The sequence below is a fragment of the Aythya fuligula genome, chromosome 29, assembly GCF_009819795.1.
Source record: "Aythya fuligula isolate bAytFul2 chromosome 29, bAytFul2.pri, whole genome shotgun sequence".
Lineage (NCBI taxonomy): Eukaryota > Metazoa > Chordata > Aves > Anseriformes > Anatidae > Aythya > Aythya fuligula.
This window is the reverse complement of record NC_045587.1, coordinates 2,207,625-2,228,862: the sequence shown is the minus strand read 5'-3', so window position 1 is coordinate 2,228,862 and position 21,238 is coordinate 2,207,625. Positions and strand designations below refer to the sequence as shown.

The window sequence follows — 21,238 nt, the reverse complement described above, 5'->3', positions numbered from 1 at the left end:
TGACGTGGGCGCGGAGGGGGCGGGGCCAGGACCGCCCGGCGGCGCGCGGCGCTTCCTGCCCTGCGCCGCTCGGCTCCGCTCGGCTCGGCTCGGGGCGGCCCCGGCCCGGTCCGGCCCGCGCCATGCGGAGCCGCCTCCCCCCGCCCCGCGCCGCCTGAGCCGGGCCCGGGGCGCCCGCCGGGCCCGCACCGCCGCCTGCCAGGTCCGGGGGGAAAACGGGGCCGGGGGGGGGGGGGGGGGTGACGGGGGGGGAGCGCTTCGCGGCGGCCGGTAACGGCCGGTAACGGGAGGGGGGAGGGGGGACGGGGGGGGAGACGGGACCCGGTCCTGGACCCGTGGGGAGCCCCGGGGAGCCCCTGCCCGCATCCCGGCTCTGCCGAGGCCGCCGGTGCCCGGTGAGCCCCCCCCGCCGCCCCCTCTCCCCTCCCGGTCCCCTCCTCCCGGTGCCCCCTCCCCGAGGTGCCGGTGCCCGGTGCGGGTTCCCCCGGTGCGGGGCTCAGCGGAGAGCCCGGGGCCGGTCCCGGTGCCCGGTGCGCGTCCCCGGGTGTCCCCCCCCCGTCCCCTCCTCCCCGGAGCCCGGCCCGGTCCCCCCCCAGCAGCGGGTGGGAGCGAGGCCGCCCCGGGGGCCGCGGCGGGGGCAGCTCGGGGCCGGGGGTCCCGGCTCAGCGCCCGGTGCCGGCCGTTCCCCCCCCGCCCCCCCCCGCTGCAGGAAGCGGCCGGGAAATGGCAGCCGGGGGTTGCGTCGCCTTGTTTTTGAAACGTCCTCCCCGGCCCGGCCGCTTCACTCCCGGTTCCTCTCCCGGGGCCACCGAGGATCCTCCCGGGGAGCCCCCGCTGGCAACGCCGCCCGCTCGCAGCCCTCGCTCCGGGGGCTTCGGGTCCCGGTGGGTTCACGGCCCCCAGCCCGGTTTGCTCGCAGCTACACTGACCGCTGCCTGCTGCACCGGCTGCGCCAGCCCCGGGGGAACCGGGCCCGGCCCCCGCCTCCGTCCAGCCCGGGCCTGGCTCTGTCCCCGGTGCCAGCGCATCCCCGCGGCCAGCCCTTCGCCCTCCTCGCCCGCACGGCTCCGGTTACGGCCTGGCCCAGTTTGCAGCAGGGCCGCGACGGGTGGCCTCTGCCCGCCGCACCCAGGGCTGGCAGCGGGCGGCCGGGTGCTGGCACCGCTCCCGGAGGTGCCGAGGGCGGCTCCGGTCGGGACAGGCCCCGGTGTCCCCGTGCCAGCGCCGGGCACGCCACTGGTCCCCAGCGCCAGGCGCTGCCTGAGCCCCACTCCCCTCCTGGGGACGGCGTCGCCGCTCAGCACCGCTCCCTTCCCTGCCCTTCAGCCTCCTGGCGCCTGCTGCCATCGCTTCCCCGTCCTCCCTGCTTTTATTCCGCCCTCTCGGCTGCCGCGCTCCCTCCTGGCTCCGCTCCCCCCTCGTTGCCTCCACTCAGCCCCCTCCCGGCGCTGGCGCTCGCCCCAGCCCGCAGCAGCCACCTGTCCGGTTCTGGCACCTCCGGCCGCCTCCTCTGACCTCTCGCGGCCCCGCAGCGCCTTTCCCGGCCGGCCGGCGCATCAGATGCTGGGAGGTGCCGGAAAGGCTTTTTTTCTTCCTTCTCATCGGCCTCTGGCCGGGCTTCCCCAGGGAAGGGTCTCGCGGGCAGGGGCAGAGCTGAGCCGGGGGTGGTGGGGCCGGGATCTGATCCCGGCTCGCTTGTGGGGGGGGGACACCCGGGACACCCGGGAGCGCCATGCGCGCGGCAGCTGCGTCACCGCCCATACGGGTTTCTCGGGCGGATGAATCAGCCCGGTGTCCCTGGCGGCCAGGGGGGCTCCGTCCCCGCTGGAGCCCCGGGCGGCGCAGGCTGAGCCGTGATGAAATCCCCGGCCAGGTTTCGACACGGCTGCGCTGCGAGGCCGCGTGCTTGTGGCAGCGACGGCCCTTCCGGAGGGGATGGCGGAGCCAGCGCTGCCTCTGCCCTCGGCTGCTCTCGGGTTTGGCGTCCGTGGGGTGGGCGACCGTGGCCCCCAGGGGGTCCCAGGGGTCCCATCTCATCGGCTGGGCCCACAGAGCCACTGCGGCCCCTTGGCTCAGGGCAAGGAGCTGGGGGCAGCAGGGCACAGAGCCCCCAGCTCCCGGCTGTGAAACGAGGCCAGCCCAGATCCTGCCTGGAGCAGCTGATGCGCAGACGTCCCTGGAGCCGCGTTTTGGGAGGGGACAGGCTCCGTGCGGCGTGGCCGTGCCACGGGCAGGGGGGACACGGGGTGCGAGGGGACTGGCCGTCCCTGCGGCGCCGTCTGCTGGGAAGCGTGGCGTTCCCAGGGGAATCCCAGCCCCCCCCCCATGTCCCCACAAGGTCATGGACCCTCCTGGGGGGGCCGGTGCCTCACGCCATGCTCCTGCCCTGGGTCAGGAGCCCGGGGGAGGTGGGGGCTCGGCACAGAGCTGAGTTCAGCGCGGAAAAAAGCCCGTGCGGGGAGCAGGCGAGCCTGCTCGGTGACAGCCTTCCCTGGGGACATGGGAGCGCAGTGACAAGCTGCGCTCACGCAGGTGGCAGCTCGGCGCACGCAGCGCTGCTGGGCCTGGGGCCGGCTCGCCGCGGAGGCGGCACCGTGGGTTCGGTGAGGGGGCAGCGGGGGGGGCTTTGGCTGCTGCCAGATGGCGGCCGGGGGCTCTCCCTGCCCCAGCCCTGTCCTGCGGGGCACGGCGCCGCCGGCTTTGGGGAGCGGCTGTGCCCAGGCACGAGCGCAGGGCGTGGGGCAGAGCCTCCCGCGTGGGTGGGGGCCCCCACCCTGCCCCGCTGGGTGGCCGGGCAGCGTGTAACCCCGTGCCTCTTCTCCCCTCCCAGACATGGACACAAACAACCATTTCAACTTCCCGGGCCTTTCCTCCGTACCTACTGCCTCAGGACTGAAACCCACGCCTTCCTCAGGGGACAGCCTGTACACCAACGGGGCTGCACTCAGCTTCCCCCCGCAAGGGAAAAGTAAGTGCCACCGCACACCCGGGCACCCCGCGTCCCCCCGCCAGGCTGCGGTGACGGCGTCCGCCCTCGTTACGGGGCAGTTGGCTCACTGGTGAGCGTGTGCTCAGCTGGGCAGCGCAGCCCTGACTGTCCCCCTCGTGGTTTCGTGTCCTTGGCACGAGGAGGGAGCCTCGGCCACGGAGCCTTTGGAGCATCCCCACCATGCCGGGGAGTCCCAGGGCAGCAGGGATGGGGGTGAACCTCGGGGGCTTACTCCGGCCACATAGGGGCTGGGGGCTGGAGGGGTCTTTACACGCCCCCGGTCGCTTTGGCCTAGAAAAGAGCGGCCAGGCCAGAACGGGGGCTGTGCGTGGATTTGGCCAGCCGGCTGATCCCTGCGCAGCCCTGCCAGGCACTCGGCTAATCCCCCGCCTCCTGCTGCTCACAGCACCACGGGGTCGGTTCCTCCACGCCAGGAGGGAGCAGCCTGCTCCGCGCAGCGATGCTGGTGCTGGGGCAGGGCGGGGGGCATGGTCCGGCTGTCCCCAAGCCCTCTCGTGTGGCCTGGATGTTGGGAAGTCCCTGCCGTGCTGCTAACGCATTCATCTCTTCCCCTCTCGCTCTCCGCAGGTCTGAACGGGGGCATGAATGTCAACGGCTTCTCTACTGTATCTCACACCAGTACTTCAGGGACCTTCACCTCCAGCACGCATTCCTCGGGCACGCCTCACCTCCGCTCCTACGACTGCCTCTGGGACTACACGCAGTACCAGCCGGCCGGCGCGGGTGGCCTCAAGGACGGCAGCCCCAGCGCCGCCCCGTTCCCCAGCCTCGCGCCGTTCCCGCTCAACGGCGTGGCGGGGGGGTCCCGGCCGGCCTCCCCGGGGCACGGCGCCAACCTGCGGGGCACCGGGCAGGAGCTGTGGGGCAACGGCACCCCCGGCTCCATGGGGCTGAACTTTGACTCTCAGGAGCTGTATGACTCCTTCCACGACCAGAACTTTGAGCTGATGCCGAACGGGCCGGCCAGCTTCTACACGGCCTCGCAGCCGTCCCCCATGCTGGGCTCTGGCGAGCCTCCCTTCCCGCTGCCACCGGAGGAGCCAGGCGCCGGCGAGGGCGATGCCGAGGCCGCCAAGGAGCTGTCCCCAGCCATCGTGGAGAACGGGGGCGGGCTGGTGGGCAGCATGGAGCTGGAGGACACGCAGCCAGGTAGGAGCCCTGGCTCGGGATCCGCCGCGTTGGGCGTTCTGCTCCCTGGGGAGGGCCGGCCTCACCCCCCGCCATGAGTCCCGCCGGGGTTTGGCCTCTTGCGGTGTGGAGTAGCTTTTGGGATCTTGTTAGGCTGGGCTGAGCGTCGCCTGTGGTGTCGCTGCCAGCAGAGCAGCGATCCCAGCCGCCTGCAGAGGCGGGCAGCAGCCAGGGTCCTGCAGCCGCCCACCCACCACGGGACTCCCTGGGGGCTGGCATCCCGCAGAGACCCCGGGACAGGCGCTGGGAGGGACTGGTGGCAGCGTGGCCCTGGGAGGCAGTGGGAAGGGACGGGAGGAGGCTGGGCAGCAAACAGCTGTGGCGTGGGGATGAGGGCAGGAGCAGCGGGTCGGGCAGGAGCAGCGGGTCGCGCCGCGTGACACCTTCGGGGCAGGGCTGGCTGGGCCCCGGGCTCCGTTCCTGAGAGCCTCCTGCCCCAGGGTTTGCTTTCGGACTCTTCCTCCCTTTAGACTTGAAGCTCTGCAGCTACAACGGGTCTGCCCCCGCCGTGGTGCCGCTGAGCCAGGAGGACTCGGTCCTGGCCCCCGACGTGGGCAGCGGCTGCCTGGGGGACGCGTCGCCCATCACCGCCCCGCTGGAGGACGCGCACATCCTGAGCGAAGACCCCCTGGAGCCCTTCGAGGCCCTGGACAGAGGTAGGGAGGCCGCCGCGGCACTGGGGTCTGGGGGCCGGGTGCGTACCGGGCAGCTCCCGGCCAGCGGCGTGGGGCGGCCGCCTCCGCTCCCGTCCCACCTCCTCGGGGCAGCGCGGGACCCTCTCCCACGGGCGACGGCGACGGCGGAGGCCGATGGCAATGGTGGAGGCCGAGGCCTCCGGCGCTGCCTCCTCCAGCAGCGCCAGCCCTGGGCAGGCGAGGGGCGGGCCCGCGCCCGCGTCCCTCCCGCGCCAGCCCTCCTCCGCGCTCCCTTCCTTCCCTTCCCAGCTCCGTGACGAAGCTGTTACTCAGCGCCTGAACTTCCGCGCTGGTGAACATCACCGCCACCGCCACCACGGCCATTTTGGGCTCCGCTTCCCAAAGGAGGGGGCGTGGCTGGGGGCTGCCGAAATCCCTTAACCCCTCTTCTGCCGGCGCCTTTTTGGCCCCGGGGGGGGAGGGGGGGGGTTTGTTCGTCCCCAAGGCCATCTCCCCCCAGCGGGTCCAGCCGCCCCCCCGGGAGCGGAGATGTGGGTTTGCGTGCCCCCAACGTGCTCGGACACTGGGGGGCCCCCTGCGCGTGGCCCCACCGAGGTCCTGGTGCTGATCCCCCCCCCAGACCCAGGCACCGGGGACCTCTACGCGATGGACGACTCGCAGCTGGTGAGCGACAAGTCCCCCCTGGAGGAGCCCCCCGACGTGCCCAGCCTGCGCTGCTCCGCCAGCCCCCCCCTGCACGCCGCCGGCCCCTTCAGCCTGCTGGCGGCCAGCCGGCCGGCCCCCCCGCTGCTCGCCAGCCCCGGCTCGCCGCCCGCCCTGCACGGTACGTGGACGGCCCCACGAGCCCCCCCGGCTGCCACCACCACGGGGGGAGCACAGCCACCCAGCCGCCGTGCGGTGCCTCTTTGTGCGGGGCCGCGGGTGTGCGGGGACCCCGCAGCTCCCGGTGCTGAGCCCGGGGAGCCCCGGCTCGGAGCGTGCTGGGGGGAGCTGGTGCGGGGCCAAACGCTGCCCGGGCTGCCCACGGGGAGGGGGATGCTCAGCCCTGTCCTCGTGCTCGGCGGGTGGGGGCTGTCCGCTGCCATGGGCGGAGCAGGAAGGGAGCAGAGCTCGCGGTGACGTCCCTGACCTTGGCTCTGCAGACAGCAGCCTAGACCTGAACAGCAGCAGCCACGCGGGGCCGGAGGAGTCGGGGTCCCTGGAGCTCGACGACGCTCCACTGGAGCCAGAGTCCGCATCCCCCTCCGCAGAGGAGGAGGAAGAGGAGGAGGAGGAGGAGGAGGAGGAGGCTGCTGACAGCTGCACGGAGGCTTCAGCTGCGCCAGAAGGCGAGAGCGAGGAGGCCGCCCCGCTCAGCGTGTCGGCGGGAGGTGAGGACAGAGCCCCCCCCTTGGCTGGGTGCCCAGCGCACCGCCAGCGCTCGCCGAGCTCAGGTCCCCTCTGTCCCGCAGGGGATGCCCCCCGCAGGCGCATCGCCACCCCGGAGGAGGTGCGCTTCCCGCTGCAGCACGGGTACGTGGCCCTGTCCCCATCCCTCCATCCCATGGCCACAGGGCCCCGCGTGGCCCCGAGGCCGTGTCGGGCCCCGACTGAGGCGCTCCTGTGCCCAGGTGGAGGAGGGAGGTGCGGATCAAGAAGGGGAACCACCGCTGGCAGGGAGAGACCTGGTACTACGGGCCCTGCGGGAAGAGGATGAAGCAGTTCCCGGAGGTGATCAAGGTACGGCGAGGGGGGGAGGGCAGCGTTGCCGTAGGGGCCAGCTCCTGCTCAGCCCCCAGCTCTGCCGGAGTTCCCCGCTGCAGAGGGCAGGCGCTGTTTGCCAGGGGGCCGGGAGCGCTGAGTCCCCTCCTCTCGTGCACCCTCACGGCCTTCATCCTCCTCTTCCTCCTCCTGCCCCCAGTACCTGAGCAGGAACGTGGTGCAGGACGTCCGCCGCGAGCACTTCAGCTTCAGCCCCCGCATGCCGGTTGGAGACTTCTACGAGGAGCGGGACACGCCGGAGGTGCGCCGGGCACCCGGGCCGGGCCGTGGGACCCCAGGCTGCTCTGTGGGATGTGGCACCGTGGGGCCGTGGGGGTGTCCCCTCCAGGGGTGACCACCTTGTGTCCCGCAGGGCCTGCAGTGGGTGAAGCTGAGCCCCGAGGAGATCCCGTCCCGCATCCAGGCCATCACGGGCAAGCGCGGACGTCCCCGCAACGCGGAAAAGGCCAAGACCAAGGAGACGCCCGCCGTGAAGCGCGGCCGGGGCCGGCCCCCCAAGGTGAAGATGGTCGATTTGCTGAGCAAGACAGACGCTCGGCTGCTGAAGAGGCTGGAAGCCCAAGGTACCCCTCCCCGGCCCCTCCAGCTCAGGTGCTGCCCCTCACAGCCCACCCTGCAGGGGGGCTGCAGCCCTGGCACCCATTCCCTGGTGCCAGCCTCCTTCTCTGCCCTCGCAGAGGTGCTCAGTGATGAGGACAAGCTGAAAATGAGCAAGATCAAGAAGAAAATGAGGAGAAAGGTACGGGTGGCTGTGGGGGGAAGGCAGGGCGAGGGCTGGGGGCAGTTCTGGGGGTCCTCCATGTCCCGCAGCCCCGTGGGCCCCAGCTGTGCCCACTGGCTGGGGCAGGGGGCTGCTGCTGTGCCCTCCCCGTCAGCTGCCATCTCCCTGAGCTGGGTCTTGTCCCTCCCAGGCCAAGAACAAGCAGAAGCAGGAAGCGAAAGCTCCCAAAGCGAAGGAAGCCAAGAAGAAGTCCAAGGTGAGTCTGCGGTGGCTGTGGGGGCCATGGAGGGGGCGGAGGTGGAGCCCCGTCCCCACAGATCCCGGGGCTTTGTTCTCAGGCCAAGGAGAAGAAGGGCAAACCCGAGAAGGGCAAGGAAAAAGTGCGGCCCAAGGAGAAGAAGGGCAAAGGGGCTCGCAAGGTGGACAAGGGCCTGTTGGCCCAGCGGCGCCTGGAGGAGCGGCGGCGGCAGCAGCTCATCCTGGAGGAGATGAAGAAGCCCACGGAGGACATGTGCCTGGGGGACCACCAGGTGGGCTGGGCCTTGCAGCGAGACCTGGGGGCAGCTGGCTGGGCCGAGCCCATGGGCAAATAGCCCGGCTGGTGCCTCAAGTGCCCTGACTGCCCCCTCTCCTGCCCTGCAGCCGCTGCCGGCCTTCTCCCGCATCCCGGGCCTCGTCCTGCCCAGCCACGCTTTCTCCAACTGCCTGACCGTGGTGGAGTTCCTCCAGAGCTACGGCAAGGTCCTGGGCTTCGACCCGGCCAAGGACGTGCCCAGCCTGTGCACGCTGCAGGAGGGGCTGCTGGGGGTGGGTGACAGCGCGGGCGAGGTGCAGGACCTGCTGGTGAGGCTGCTGCAGGCTGCGCTCTACGACCCCGGGCTGCCCCCCTACTGCCAGGTGAGCGGCTGCGTCCCCATCCCTGTCCCCGTGTCCACTGTCACACGCAGGCAGTAGGGCTGTTGGTGCCCACAAGGCTCCTGTGTTGTGCTCCGGGAGGTGCTGTCCTTGCTGCAGCCTCCCCTGCCTCCCCCCGTGCCCCTCCACTTCCTAACCTCATCCTGGGACACCCCTGGGCTCACCCCCTCTCAAGCTTGGGTTTTCCCAGCTCAGCTGTTGGTGTCCCTGTTTTGTTTTGTTTTTTCCCTTCCTGCTGACTCCCCCACGCTCCCTAACACCCCTTCTTGCTCCCCAGTCCCTGAAGATCCTGGGGGAGAAGGTGTCAGAGATCAGCCTGAACCGTGACACCGTCTCCGAGGTGCTGCGCTGCTTCCTGACGGCGTACGGGGCGGAGGACGAGCTGTGCGAGGGGCTGCGCACGAAGCCCTTCCAGGCGCTGCCCCCCGACAAGAAGGCCGCCATCCTGGCCTTCCTGGTGAACGAGCTCAACAGCAGCACCCTCATCATCAAGTGAGTGCGGGCTCGGGGCGAACGCGGGCTCTGCTGCTGTCCTCCTCGCGGAGCTGCGTGGAGCTGAGCCCCTCGTCCCCTTGCAGCGAGATCGACAAGACCCTGGAGAGCATGGCCAACTACAGGAAGAGCAAGTGGATCATCGAGGGCCGGCTGCGCAGGTGGGTGCTGTGCCTTGGGACGTGGCTGCCTCCTGCCCGCGGTCTCCAAAACCTTCCCCTCCGCGCCCCTGGGGCTCGAGCAGGGTTGGGGCGTTCTTGCAGTGCCGCCGGGTGCCTGCACGCCTCAGCTTGCCGGGGAGCGAGGCAGAGAGCAGGCGGGTGCTGGACGCTGCGCCGCGTCTCGGCAGGTTGAAGGTGGCCCTGGCCAAGAAGACGGGGCGCCCCGAGTCGGAGATCACCGGCCTGGACGATGGGCGGCGCAGGCGCAGCTCCCGCCTGACGGAGGAGCCCAGCCTGGAGCTGGAGGAGGAGGAGGAGAGCCGAGGACGCAAATCCCGCCGGGACGAGGAGGTGAGGATGTGGCCACCGGGGACGGGGAGCAGTTTGGGGCGGCCTTCGGGGATCTCTTCCTGGTCCTGCCGATGCCTCCCTGACAGGTTCCTTGCCTCCCCCAGGCCGAAACGTCCGCCTCCAGCGTCCCCGAGCTCGAGCGGCAGATCGAGAAGCTGGCCAAGGTGTGCGGGTGGCGGAGGGGCTGCGGGTCCCCCGGTGCTGCGGGTCCCCCGGTGCCCGTCCCTCACTGCCCATACTCTCCCCGCAGCGGCAGATGTTTTTTCGCAAGAAGCTGCTCCACTCCTCGCAGACGCTGCGGGCGGCCTCGCTGGGCCAGGACCGGTACCGGCGCCGGTACTGGGTGCTGCCCCACCTGGGAGGGATCTTCGTGGAGGGTGCAGAAGGTGAGCTGGGACTGGGCTCCGGGGTCACGTTGCAGACCCCACCTCACTGCTGCACACCCCCCCCTTCACCTCCCGCTGTCCTCACAGCAGCTGATCCGGCTCCTGAGGAGCACCCTGAGGAGAAGCCGTCCTCCCACGTGGCGCCGGTGAAGGAGGAGCCGATGGACGTGGAGGTGCCCGTCCCTGTCCCCGTGCCCGTGCCTGTGCCCGTGCCCAGCCGGGTGAACTGCACGGCCTCGCGTGCCCGGGGGCGGCCACGGAAGAGCAAGGAGTTGCCGCGGAAGAGCAAGGAGGAGCCGCCCCCACCCTGCAGGCCCAAATCCCCCCCCATCAACGGGGTCCTGGAGGAGCCGATGACCCTGGGGCAGAGCCAGCACGACCTCAGCCAGTCCGCCTTCCTCTCCTGGCTGAGCCAAACTCAGTCATCCCTGCTCAAGGACTCGGTCCTCACCCCGGACAGCAGCCCCGGCAACGGGGAAGGGGGGCTCCAGCCGCTCGAGACCCTGGCCGACCCCACGGCGGAGGAGGAGAGCACCACAGAGGCCGTGGAAAAGCAGGGGCCCTGGTTCAACTTGCTGCCCCGGACACCCTGCGACAACCGACCCCCCCTCGCTACCTCCTCAGCCGAGCCCTCTCCACGCACCACCTCACAGCCCCGCGGCCAGCCCCGGGGCGAGCAGCCCAAGGCCTCGGCCAGGCAGGTGGGTGCCCAGGGCCGACCGCAATGGTTGGAGCACGGGGAGGGGGCCGAGGGGTGCTGGGGTGGGGGGGCGAGGAGCAGGTGCGGGGCTGTCCCCTTGTCTGACGGGCTCTGTCCCCTGCAGCTGAACGGGCTCCCCGCTGATGACCCCACGTCTCCCCTGCTCGCTTCCACCCCGGTCCATGCTGGCGCCAAGGCCCACGGCGCCTGCCCCAGGAACCGGAGCAGCCTGGAGAAGCTCCAGGACGTGCCGGGGCAGCCCAAGCGCCGAGGGCGGCCTCCGACCAAGTTCTTCAAGCAGATCGAGCAGAAGTACTTGACCCAGCTGACGGAGCAGCCCGTTCCCCCTGGTGAGAGCCATGCCAGAGGTCCCGGCTCCCAGGCCGAGCTGTGGCCTTGCTTCTCCCCAGGGAAATCCCCTGGGTTTTGGGGCCGGCTCTGCCATGCGAGGCCGTGGGGTGGGGGTGCCGGTGCCCCCGAGCTGAGCTGCGTGGTGTTGCCTTGCAGAGATGCAGAGCGGCTGGTGGTGGCTGCAGGACCCCGAGCAGCTGGAGGCAGTGGCTCGTGCGCTGCACCCACGGGGCATCCGGGAGAAGGCTCTCCACAAGCACCTCACCAAGCACAAGGAGTACCTGCGGGAGGTCTGCCTGCGCGCCACCACGGGTAAGAGCTGCCCCCTTGGCCCAGGGCGCGGGCCTGGCTTTGCGTCCCCCCCACCAACCTCCCCCTCTGTCCCCAGACCCCATCTTCCACCTGCGCCCCGAGGCGGCCGGCGCCGCCGTGTCTCAGGAAGCCCTGGCCCAGTGGTCGGTGATGGAGAGGGCCTACGAGACCGACCTCTCCATCCTGCAGTGGGTGGAGGAGCTGGAGCAGCGCGTGCTGATGGCCGACCTGCAGATCCGGGTAGGCGCTGGGCCGGGGGCTGCCCGCGCGGTGACCTCGGTCCGGGCGCCCTCCCTGAGCCCCTCTCTCCCGCAGGGTTGGACGTGCCCCAGCCCCGACTCCACGCGGGACGACCTGCGGTACTGCGAGCACAAGGTGGAGCCCCTGGAGGACATCACGGTCCGGAGCCGGCGGGACGGGCTGCCGCTGTGCCGCGAGCGCAACAACCCCCTGGACCTGGCGGTCCTGCGGCTGGCGGCGTTGGAGCAGAACGTGGAGCGGCGCTACCTGAAGGAGCCGCTGTGGCCCCTGCATGAGGTGGTGGTGGAGAAAGCCGTGCTGAGCGGCCCCGAGGAGCTGAGCCTGGGCACCACCGAGATGTGAGCCCCTTGTCCGTGCAGGGTGGGGGCTGGTAGCGGGACCCCCACGCCTCGGCTGAGCCCCCCCCGTCCCTCCTCCCGCAGCGCCTACGAGATCACCCCCCGGGTCCGGACGTGGCGGCAGACGCTGGAGCGGTGCCGCAGCGCGGCCCAGGTCTCCCTCTGCATCTACCAGCTGGAGAAATCCATCGCCTGGGAGAAGTCGGTCAACAAAGTGGTGAGAGCCCGCGCCCTGCCAGGGGGTGGTATTTGGGGGGGGGGTCCTACACCGTGGCACCCCTGACGCCCCCGCCGGACCCCGCAGACCTGCCTGGTGTGCCGGCGTGGGGACGACGACGAGCACCTGCTGCTGTGTGACGGCTGCGACCGCGGCTGCCACCTCTACTGCCACCGGCCCAAGATGACCGAGGTGCCCGAGGGCGACTGGTTCTGCTCTGTCTGCGTCTCCCAGGTGGGCACCGGGACCCCCTCCGGCTCACACGGTACCCCCCAGCTCTGCCCCCACGGTGACCCCTTCCCGGTCCCCCCCGCAGGCGGAGGCGTACCGGGACCCCAGCTCGCCCCGGCGAGGCAAGAAGCGGAAGCGGGGACGCCTCCTGGGGGGGGGCTCGGCGGAGGAGGAGGAGAGCCCCCGGCGCCGGGCAGCCTCACGCCGCCGCGAGGGGCAGCCGCTGCCCCGCCACGCTGCCGAGGGGCTGTCCCCGGCCAAGCGGCGCGGCGCCACGCTGCGGAGCCAGCCCAGCGACCTGACCTTCTGCGAGTGAGTGCTGGGGGTGACACGGGGTTGGGAGGGGGCACACCGTCCCCCAGGCCCCCTCCCCAGCGCCTCCTTCCCTCCCCAGGATCATCCTGATGGAGATGGAGTCGCACGAGGACGCGTGGCCCTTCCTGGAGCCGGTCAACCCGCGCCTGGTGCCCGGCTACCGCAAGATCATCAAGAACCCCATGGACTTCGCCACCATGCGCACGCGGCTGCTGCGGGGCGGGTGAGCGCGGGGCGCCCCCTCTCCGTGTCCCCCCCCCCCTCCCCCGGCCCCTATTCCTCGCCCCCCATCCCTGACCGCCCCCCCCTCCCGCAGGTACTCGAGCTCGGAGGAGTTTGCGGCCGACGCGCTGCTGGTGTTCGACAACTGCCAGACCTTCAACGAGGACGACTCGGACGTGGGCAAGGCCGGGCACGTCATGCGCAAGTTCTTCGAGAGCCGGTGGGAGGAATTTTATCAGGGAAAGCACGCGGCACGGCCGTGAGCGACCCCCCCCCGGCCCGGGGACCCCCCCCGCCCGGAGCCCATCTCGCTGCCTGCTGAACCCCGCGGGGGCTGGGGGCCGCTGCCCAGGGCCCCCCCCCCTCACCGGTGGGCGGAGGGGGTTGGGGGGGGGCCCAGCCCGGCCCCCTCCCGCAGCCCGGACCCCCCCCCCGACCACCACCACCAAAATCCCTCCCTTGCCCCCCCCTCTCTCCCCCCCCCAGCACCACCAACTCACAGACTGTGTAAGCCAAAAAGAAAAAAAAAAGAGGTGTTTTTTTCTTTCTTTCTTTTAAATTTTTATTTTCCGATTTAAAAACAGCAGCAAGCCCAACCTCCACCCCCCTATCCCCCCCCGTATCCTTCCCCCTCACCCCCTCACACCCCAAAACAAAACAAAAAAAAAAAAAAAGAAAAAAAAAAAGAAAAAAAACAAACAAAAAACAAAAAACGAGGAAAGCGAAATAATCCCCGCTGGGAATATTTAATAATAGCAATAGTTCGTAGTGAATGTGTCCGAGCGCTCCTGTGCAGCGTCTACATGCATTAACGGCCAGTAAAGTGGACTTAGCCCCCCCCCCCGCGGCCCCCCCCCTGCTCGCCGGCCCGGCCAGGACCCCCCCCACCCCCCCCGCGCAGACACTTTACGGGAGGGCCCCCCCCTTCCCCCCCCGGTGCACCCCTTCTGCTGTAGGACCCCCGCCCGCTGCGCCGGGGTGGGCGCTGCCCCCCCCTCTCGCCCCCCCCCGCACCTGGCTCCAGGGACCAAACGGGGATGGGGGGGGGGCGGGGGGGGCCCCGCGGCCCTTTCCCTGCCTCCACTTCTCAGGAAGACCCCGGCCCCCTCCACCCCCGACCCCTCTGCGAGGCCCCCCCCCCCGCCCCCCCAAAAATTGGGACCCCTCAGGGACGCTACCGCAGCTCCAGGTGGGGAGGGGGCCCGGCCTCCCCTATCCCCCCCCCCCCCCCAAAGCAGGGACTTGAAGCCTCAGGCAGGCGTTTGCTGCCCCCCCCCACCAGGAATTAGGATTTTTTTGGGGGGGGGGGGGGGGGTTTACGGCCACGCCGGGTGGTGACACGGGGGAGGGGGGGGGCCGGGGTCCTGCGGCCACGGTGGGGGCCCCCCCAGCCCCGCCGGCCAGGATATTACGGGTACTCGCTCTGGGGTTCGGCGGCCGGCGGGGCTGGGGGGGCCCCGGCGCGTTCCCCCCCCCCCCCACAGAGCACTGAACACAACTCACCTACCTGGGCGGAGGGTGGGGGCCCCGGCCGCGCCCCCCCCCGCCCCCCCCATCCCCCCCTTACCCCCGCGTCTTTCAAAGTAGCCTTTTTTCTATCGGATAAACCTCAGAAACGTTTGGTTTGATTTTTATTTTTTTGCTTTTGAGACAAGAGGTGGATTTGAAGTCTCTTTGAACTGACTTTCTATGCCGCATAAATATTTATATTTTATCTAAAGAACTGCGCTGTAACAAACTTTTGTTGGGGTTTGCTTTTCGGTCATGGTTCGGAGCCCTCAGCTTTTAGGGTTTTTTTTTGTTGTTGTTGTTGTTGGTTTTTTTGGTTATTTTTTGTTTTTTTTTTTTGTTTTTTTGTTTTTTTTTTTCCGTCGTGGGAAAGTTCTCGGGAGTCTCCGCAGCGTTCTCGTGTTCCTTCAGTTCAAGTTCACCCCCCCCCTTTGCCCCCCCCCCCCCCCCCTTTACCATCCCCTTTCTGCATCGCCCCCCCCCCCGGGGCAGCTCGGGGCCGGGGGCGTTTTCCCACAGCCCCCCCCCCCCCTCACCCCCCCCCCCTACCCCCCCGGCCGCCTTTTCTATAACCAGCCGTGTCGTTTTAGTGACTTTTTTGATAAATGTACAGGTTTTTGGTGAATTTAAATTGATTTCTTTCTATATTTTTAGGACCAATCTCATTTTTAATAAGGTTTCAAGGAGAAAAAAAAAAATAGAAAAAAATAAAAAAATAAAAAAAAAAACACAAAAAAAAACAAAGCCCCCCCCCCCCCCCCCCCCCCCCGCCACCTCTCGCCCTCCTGTCGGTTGCCTGTCGGTGTCCCCACGAGCTGTAGGACCGTGCGTGTCGCGTTACGAGAATAAAAAACTCACGTTTGGTAGACACCCCCTGGTCCGAGCCGTCTCTGGGGGGGGCCCCCCCCAACACACGACAGAGGCAGTCGCTTTTCTCGCCTTTTTTTTTTTTATTATTATTTAAAAAGAAAAGAAAACAAAAAAAAAACTCCAAAAGAGGGGAGGGGGGGTGGGAGGGAAGAAGGGGGAGCTGGGGGGGGGTGTGGGGTGGAGGGGGGGGGGGCAAAGGGGTCCTGGGGGAGTTGGGGGGGGGGGGGCGAGGCGGCCGGAGCGCGGAAGCAGGAGGAAGAAATACAAAACTAGAAACCTCTCGAGATTCTTAAAAAAAAGCAACTTAAAAACCTGTACAAAATGCGCTACGTATAAATTAAAGGGGGGGGGGGCGCGAGGGGCCTGGGGCGGGGGGGGGGGGCCACAGCATCTCGGCCCCCAACCCCCCCCCCCCCTCCAGCAGGCGGGACCCCAGCGCCCACCCCTCCTCCCCTGCCCCCCCCACTCCCCCATCCCCTTCAGCCCCCCCAGAAATAGGGTTTTGGGGGGGGGGCTCAGCGCCAGGGCCCCCCCGGGGGGGGTGGGGGGGGCGTCTGCAGGGCTCCCTCTTTGGTTCCTTCCTTGGGGGGGGGCCCCCAACCCCGAGGGGGGGCAGCGCTAGCAGCAACGAGCGGTGGGTGATGGCTGGAAACCGGGGGCGCTGCCAGCCTGGGGGGGGGGGCAAAGGGCCATGACCCCCCCCCCCCCCCCCGGCAAAAAAACCTGGGCTGGGCACGCGCCGAGCTGTGGGGTGAGGTAGATGTGTGGCGGGGGGGGGAAAGGGGGGGCCCTGCTGGCCGGGGGGGGCCCCTCAGCCCCATGGGGGGGGCCCGGGAAGCCCACTGCCCCGGGGGGGGGGGGGGGCAGGGAGGGGGTCTGGGGCCCCCCCTGCACTGGGGGGGGGCTGGAAGAACCGGGGGAGCCCTGGGCAGAGCTGGCACTGGGGGGGGGGGGCACAGCCGGCCCCACAGCTGGAAGCTGAGGGGGGGGGGGGGGCAGGGGGGGAGAGGGGGCTGCCCCCCCCCCCCAGACAGACGGACGGACCCGGGGGGGGGGGTGAATAACGCTGGGGGGGGACCCGGGGCAGCTCAGCACCCCCAATCTTTGGTTAAAAGAGACGCCCCCCCCATCCCCATCCCCCCCGCAGGCCCCCCCTTGATTGTCGCTGCGCAAGCGGGGGGGGCACGGCGGGAGGTGGGGGGAGGGCTCGGTGGCCCCCAGAGAGGCTGAGGGGGGGGGAAATTGGGGGGGGGGGGGGGCAGGGTGAGTCTAAAGTGCCTGGCTGGCCCTTGGGGCGCCCGTCGCCAGTAGAAGCGGTGGGGGGGGGGGGGGGGGTTATTGCACTTGTCCTGCCCCCCCCCGGGCTGGGGGCAAGGGGCGGGGGGGGACATGCACAGCCCCCAGCCCCCGGGGACAGAAATGGCTGCGGGGGGGGGGGGGGGGGGGCAGAGGAGGGGCAGCACCCCCGGCCTGCTGGGGGGCTGGGGCCCGGGGAGCCGGACTTTATGTGTGGGGGGGGGGCGTTTTGGGGGGGGGTTTGTCACTGTTCTCCCCCCCCTCTCGATGCCCCCCCAGAGCCAGGGGCACTGACACCGGGCAGCAGAAGGCACGGGGGGGGCTCCGCAGCTCAAGGGGGGGGGGGGCTGGCGGGGGGCTGCGGGCCGTGGAAGCACAAGGTTGGTGGGGGGGGGGGGGGGGCCAGGGCTGCTGCAGCTGGGGAGCCCTAGCCCCCCCCCCCGGGGGGGGGGGTGTTTTTTTTTTTTTTTTTTTTTTTTTTTTTTTTTTTTTTTGATGTTTTCGTTTTTTATAAAATGCAGGAGGAAAAAAAGCCCTCCGAGGGGGGGGCTGCCCGGGTTACGGGGTGGGGGGGGGGGGGGCAGCAAAGACACTGCGGGAGCTGCGGGGCCGCCCCCCCCCAATAGCACAGGGCCCCTCATTTCAGGCCCCCCCCCTTGCAGAGGAAGAGGAGCAGAGGAAGGGGCGACGTCGCCTGCAGTTGGCAGCCGGGGGGGGGGGCTCCACCCCCGGGGAGGGGGGAACGGCAGCAGCGTGGGGGGGGTCCCTCGGTACCGCCCCCCCCCCCCTCACCCCACTGCTACTTGGGGTAGGGGTAGGGGAAGGCGCTGGGCTCGGAGGGCGACTCCACGGGGCCGTGGCCGTGGCTCGGTGCGGCGCTGCCGTCCTGCGGGGAGGTGGCGGTGGGGAGGGGGCCGGGACCCCCCCCCCCCGGCCAAAAAACGCCCCCCCCCGTGCCCGGCGCTTACCTCCAGGGGGATGGCGGGCGGCACCGGGGGGTACGGCGGCAGGAAGGCTCCAGGCAGGGCGGTGGCAGGCACGTACTGGGGGGGGGGCGGGATGAAATGGGGGGGTCAGGAGGGTGCTGGGGGGCTGGGGGGGGGCACAACGTGGGGGGGGGGGTGGGGGAGGAGGGGGGGGTCCTTACCGTGCCCGTGCTGCCCAGCGAGAGGTGGCCGAGCTGCTGGGCCAGGGGGGCCACCACCGAGGGCTGGAGGGGGACGGCGTGGTCCACGGCGGGGGCCAGCACCGCGCCCTGCACGGCTCCGTCAGGGGGGGGCACGGGGGGGGCGGGGGAGAAGTGGGGGGGGCATTTGGGAGAGGGGGGGCAGGGGGGAGAGGGGGACCTGGGGACTTGGAGGGGGCAGAGGGAAGGGCAGGGCACAGGGGTGGGGGCGTGGCCAATGTTTGGGGGCGTGGTTAGTGTTGGGGGCGTGGCCATGGGTGGGGCTGGGATGGGGGCGTGGCCTTGGGGCACAGGGGGCGGGGCATTGGGCAAAGTGGGCGGGGCCCCAGGGGCAAAGTGGGCACCCTCACAGGGGGTCAAAGTGGGCGGGGCCTCGGAGGCAAGTGGGCGGGGTCACGGGGGGGCGTGGCCTGGGGCAGGTGTGGGGGCAGGGCCCCAGCTCCCCCCCCCCAACCCCCCCCCCCGGGGGCTCACCGTGGGCTGCACGAGGTAGGAGGGGGGCATCCAGGCCGGGCTGTGAACCTGAGGAGCAGCCGGTGAGGGGGGGGGCCGCGGGCACGACCCCGGGGGGGGCCCGGCCCCACAGGGACCCCCCCACAGACCCGTGGGGACACCCCCGTCCCGCAGGGCCCCCACGTACCTGGTAGGAGGAGACGGGCGAGGGCAGGTAGGGGGCCAGGGCGGTGGGCGCGATCATCCTGGTGGGGGCCAGGCCGTAGGGAGCGGGGTAGAAGCTGGGGAGCACGGGGAGGGTTTAGGGGGGGGAGGTGGGGGGGGTGGGGGGCGTGCAGCCCAGCCAGCAGCCCCCCCCCCCCCCTCCCACCGGCCCCTCAGAGCACCCACCCGTTCTGCAGCGCCGTCGTGGGGTCGTAGGCCAAGGTCACGGTGCCCTGGGGGGGACACAGAAGGGTTGGGGCTGCCCCACGGCCCCTTCGGCCCCAATGGGGGGGTCCCTGCCGGGAGGCAGACCCTGCTGCACCCCCCCTTTAATCCCAAATTGCCCCCCCCCTCCTGCTGGCCCCCACTCACCGCATCGCCGTCCCGGGCCCAGGCTCTCCCGTTGGGCACGAACTTGCCCTGGCTCTGCCGCTTCTTCTGCCCCCCGTCCGCGAACTTGCAGAGCAGGGGGTCCGGGGGGGCTGCGGGGGGGGGCGGTGTCAGTGTCACAGTGCCACCACCCGGCCCCCCCGCCGCCTGGGACCCCTCCTCTCTGCCCCCCCCCTCGGCCTACCTGGCACCCCCGGGGGCGTTTTGATGTACTTCCCGTTGAAGTGGGTGATGACGGCCTCGCACTTCTCCGTGGACTCCATCCTGGTGGGGGGAGCGGGGCTGGGGCGCGGGGGCAACACCCGAGACCCTCCTGGGCATCCCAGGGCTCGCACAGCCCCCCCCCCCCCCACCCGCTTCGTTATTTTGGGTCCCCCCCCCCAACCCCTGCCCCGGCCCCGTACCGTGCGAAGCCGACACCGCGGCTGGCCCCGTGGGGGTCCCGCAGGATGCGGGTGGAGACCACCTGCCCGAAGGGCTTCAGCAGCGCCTCCAGCTCCTGCTCGTCCACCCCCAGCGGCAGGTTGGAGATGTAGAGGTTGGTGGGGTCCTGCTCCTGTTGCTGCGATGGGGAACACGGGGGGGGGGGTGGGGGGGGGTCAGGGGGTCGCACGGGATCGGGATGACCCCGGAATGGGGGGAGCAGTGGGGAGGGGGCTCCAGGACCCCGTACCTTGGCCATCTGCGCCTGCACCCCGCTGGCCTTCAGCGCTGTCACCGCCTTCTGGGCCGCCGTGGGGCTGTCAAAGTCGACGAAGCCGTAGCCTGGAGGGTTTTTGGGGGGGAGAAGCACAGACAGGCAGTTGGGGGGGGGCCCTATAAACAAGAAGGGGGACCCCCAAACCCCGAGGGGGACCCCAGAAGAGGGGAGCGACCCCAAAACCCCCCCAAAAAAGAAAACCTTTGCACTTATTGGTCGTCTTATCCAGGATGGCTTTGGTGGAGACGATCTTCCCGTACCTGCGGGGCACACACACACCGGGGGGGGGGTCACCCCCTGCACCTCCCCTCTCCGGTGACCCCCCCCCCGCCCCCGGAGGCACGCACCCGCGGCCTGCCCGGCCCCACTCACGGCTGGCAGAGCTTCACCAGGTCCTGGTCGGTGGTGCCGGGGTGCAGCCCGCGGATGTACAGGTTGGTCTTGCTCAGCTGCTCGCCCGCCCCCCCGGGGGGGCAGGGGCCGGGGCTGGGGGGGCCCATGGCTGGCGGCGGCGGCACATAGGGCTGCTGGGAACCGGGGGGGGGGGGGGGGCACGGAGCCGGTTTAACCCCCCCCGGTCCCTTCCCCCCACCCCCCACCCCGGGGGAGGCGGGGCAGGGTTAGGCCCCTCCCGCACCCCCCCCCCTCCCTCTCCCCCGGTTCTGGGTTTATTTTGGGGTTATTTTGTTGTTTTTTTACCTTTTTGCCCCCCTTGCTGCAGGCGAACGCGGCCAGGCCGGGGCGCGGCGGCACCGAGAGCAGCATCGCCGAGCGCGCGGCGGGGCGGGGCGGGGCGGCTCCGCGTGACGTCACGCCGCTTCCGGGGCGGGCCCCGCCGCCGCCCGGGTCCTAGCGCCCGCCGCCCGCGCTCCCCGCGCCGCCACCGGGGCTCAACGCGGGGCTCGGGGGGGGACGGAGGGGGTCGGTGCCCTCCCCCCAGGCCCGTACGGGGCTCTCCCGGTGCTGAGGGTTGGGGTTTGAGCCCATTTGGGGCCGCGCGGCCCCTTTAAGGCGGCCCGGCCCCGCCCGCCCGCCCGCCGCCATTAGGCCTCAGCGGGGCGGGCGCACGGAGCCGTGGGCGCGGCCATTTTGGAGGGGGCGGTCACGTGGCCCCCCCTTCTCCCCCCCTCCCTTCCCGCACGCCCGCCATCTTGGTGCCGCCCTCCCCCGGCACGTGACGCCGGACAGGCCCCGCCCCGCGCCTGAAGCCGCGCTGGGCGCCGCCATTTTGGCTCCTCTCTGTACCCTGCCCCCTCCCCTCACCCCTCAAGGGGGCTCCTGGGGGCAGGACGGGGAGGGGGGGGGGCAGGGAGCATGGGGGGGGCTGGGGGGCTTTTGGGGGGCCTGAGGGGTCCTGGGGGGGGCAGGGCAGGCGGCGGGGCCCTTCCCCACAGCGCCTGTGCCCCATGGAGGGGCTGGGGGGGGCGATGGGGGCGATGGGGCTGCCCCCCCCCATCCCTCCCAGGCCCCATCTGCACGGTGCCCACCGCACGTCCACCCCGCAGTCCCCGTGTCCGTCCCCGTGTCCGTCCCCGTGTCCGTCCGCCCCTTTGTGCAGGGATTGTTCTGGCTCTTTCAGGCCGGGCCGTGCTGAGCCAGGCCCTCGGGCACCGACCCCGCTGACTCACGCCACGTGCGGGGCCGCGCTCTGCTGAGCTGGCAGGGACGTGGGGCCCGGCCCCCCCCCCCCCCCCCCAGCAGGCAGCAGGGGCTGGGGGGCAGCGGTGGGCACGGGCTGCAGCCCCCCCCCCAAGCCGCCAGCACCGAGCCTTCCCGGCTGCCCCCCGGCACAGGGGTCCCCAGCACCCCCCCGGTGCCGCTGCGTGAGCGGGGCCGGCCCCGTTTGCTGCTGGGGCTGCCCCCCCCCCCATAAGCACCCCTCACTCCCCCCCCATCTCCTTTCATCCCTGCCTTTCATCTCTCCCTTGGGGATGGAGCGCTGGTCACCGTGGCAACCCCCCAAAGTGCCCCGGCTCGTTGCCATGGCACCCACAGCACCTTGGGGTGCCCCAGCCCCATCCAGGACCCCTGCAGCCCCCCCC

The 21,238-nt window shown here is 70.8% G+C and overlaps 2 protein-coding genes across 4 annotated transcripts; one reads left to right on the top strand and one right to left on the bottom strand.

The window, feature by feature from the left end:
- The first annotated feature begins 159 nt into the window (after positions 1-159).
- BAZ2A (bromodomain adjacent to zinc finger domain 2A) lies at positions 160-12,962 on the top strand. Its single transcript, XM_032204723.1, has 29 exons — positions 160-202; positions 2,831-2,968; positions 3,578-4,159; positions 4,669-4,854; positions 5,474-5,677; positions 5,997-6,224; positions 6,306-6,366; positions 6,465-6,573; positions 6,755-6,856; positions 6,968-7,178; positions 7,293-7,354; positions 7,527-7,592; positions 7,675-7,866; positions 7,979-8,233; positions 8,529-8,743; positions 8,830-8,904; positions 9,093-9,255; positions 9,360-9,419; positions 9,506-9,641; positions 9,729-10,342; positions 10,466-10,691; positions 10,849-11,004; positions 11,081-11,244; positions 11,320-11,603; positions 11,688-11,820; positions 11,908-12,054; positions 12,137-12,363; positions 12,446-12,589; positions 12,683-12,962. Exons 2-29 carry the CDS (start codon positions 2,833-2,835, stop codon positions 12,849-12,851), a joined length of 5,307 nt encoding a protein of 1,768 aa, XP_032060614.1. The 5' UTR covers positions 160-202; positions 2,831-2,832; the 3' UTR covers positions 12,852-12,962.
- Positions 12,963-17,017: 4,055 nt separating this feature from the next.
- Positions 17,018-19,961, bottom strand: RBMS2 (RNA binding motif single stranded interacting protein 2). Of its 3 annotated transcripts, none has more exons than XM_032204797.1 (13): positions 19,896-19,961; positions 19,569-19,720; positions 19,398-19,456; positions 19,170-19,261; positions 18,901-19,058; positions 18,681-18,760; positions 18,479-18,588; positions 18,293-18,339; positions 18,090-18,183; positions 17,924-17,971; positions 17,411-17,518; positions 17,232-17,306; positions 17,018-17,149 (listed from the first exon to the last, which is right to left on the bottom strand). In XM_032204797.1, the coding sequence occupies exons 1-13, from the start codon at positions 19,959-19,961 to the stop codon at positions 17,063-17,065; spliced, it is 1,176 nt and encodes a 391-aa protein (XP_032060688.1). In that variant the 3' UTR covers positions 17,018-17,062. The 3 variants fall into 3 exon arrangements, with proteins under 3 accessions (XP_032060688.1, XP_032060689.1, XP_032060687.1); XM_032204798.1 differs by having other exon boundaries at positions 17,411-17,473; XM_032204796.1 differs by having other exon boundaries at positions 18,901-19,261.
- Between the last annotated feature and the right edge of the window lie 1,277 nt (positions 19,962-21,238).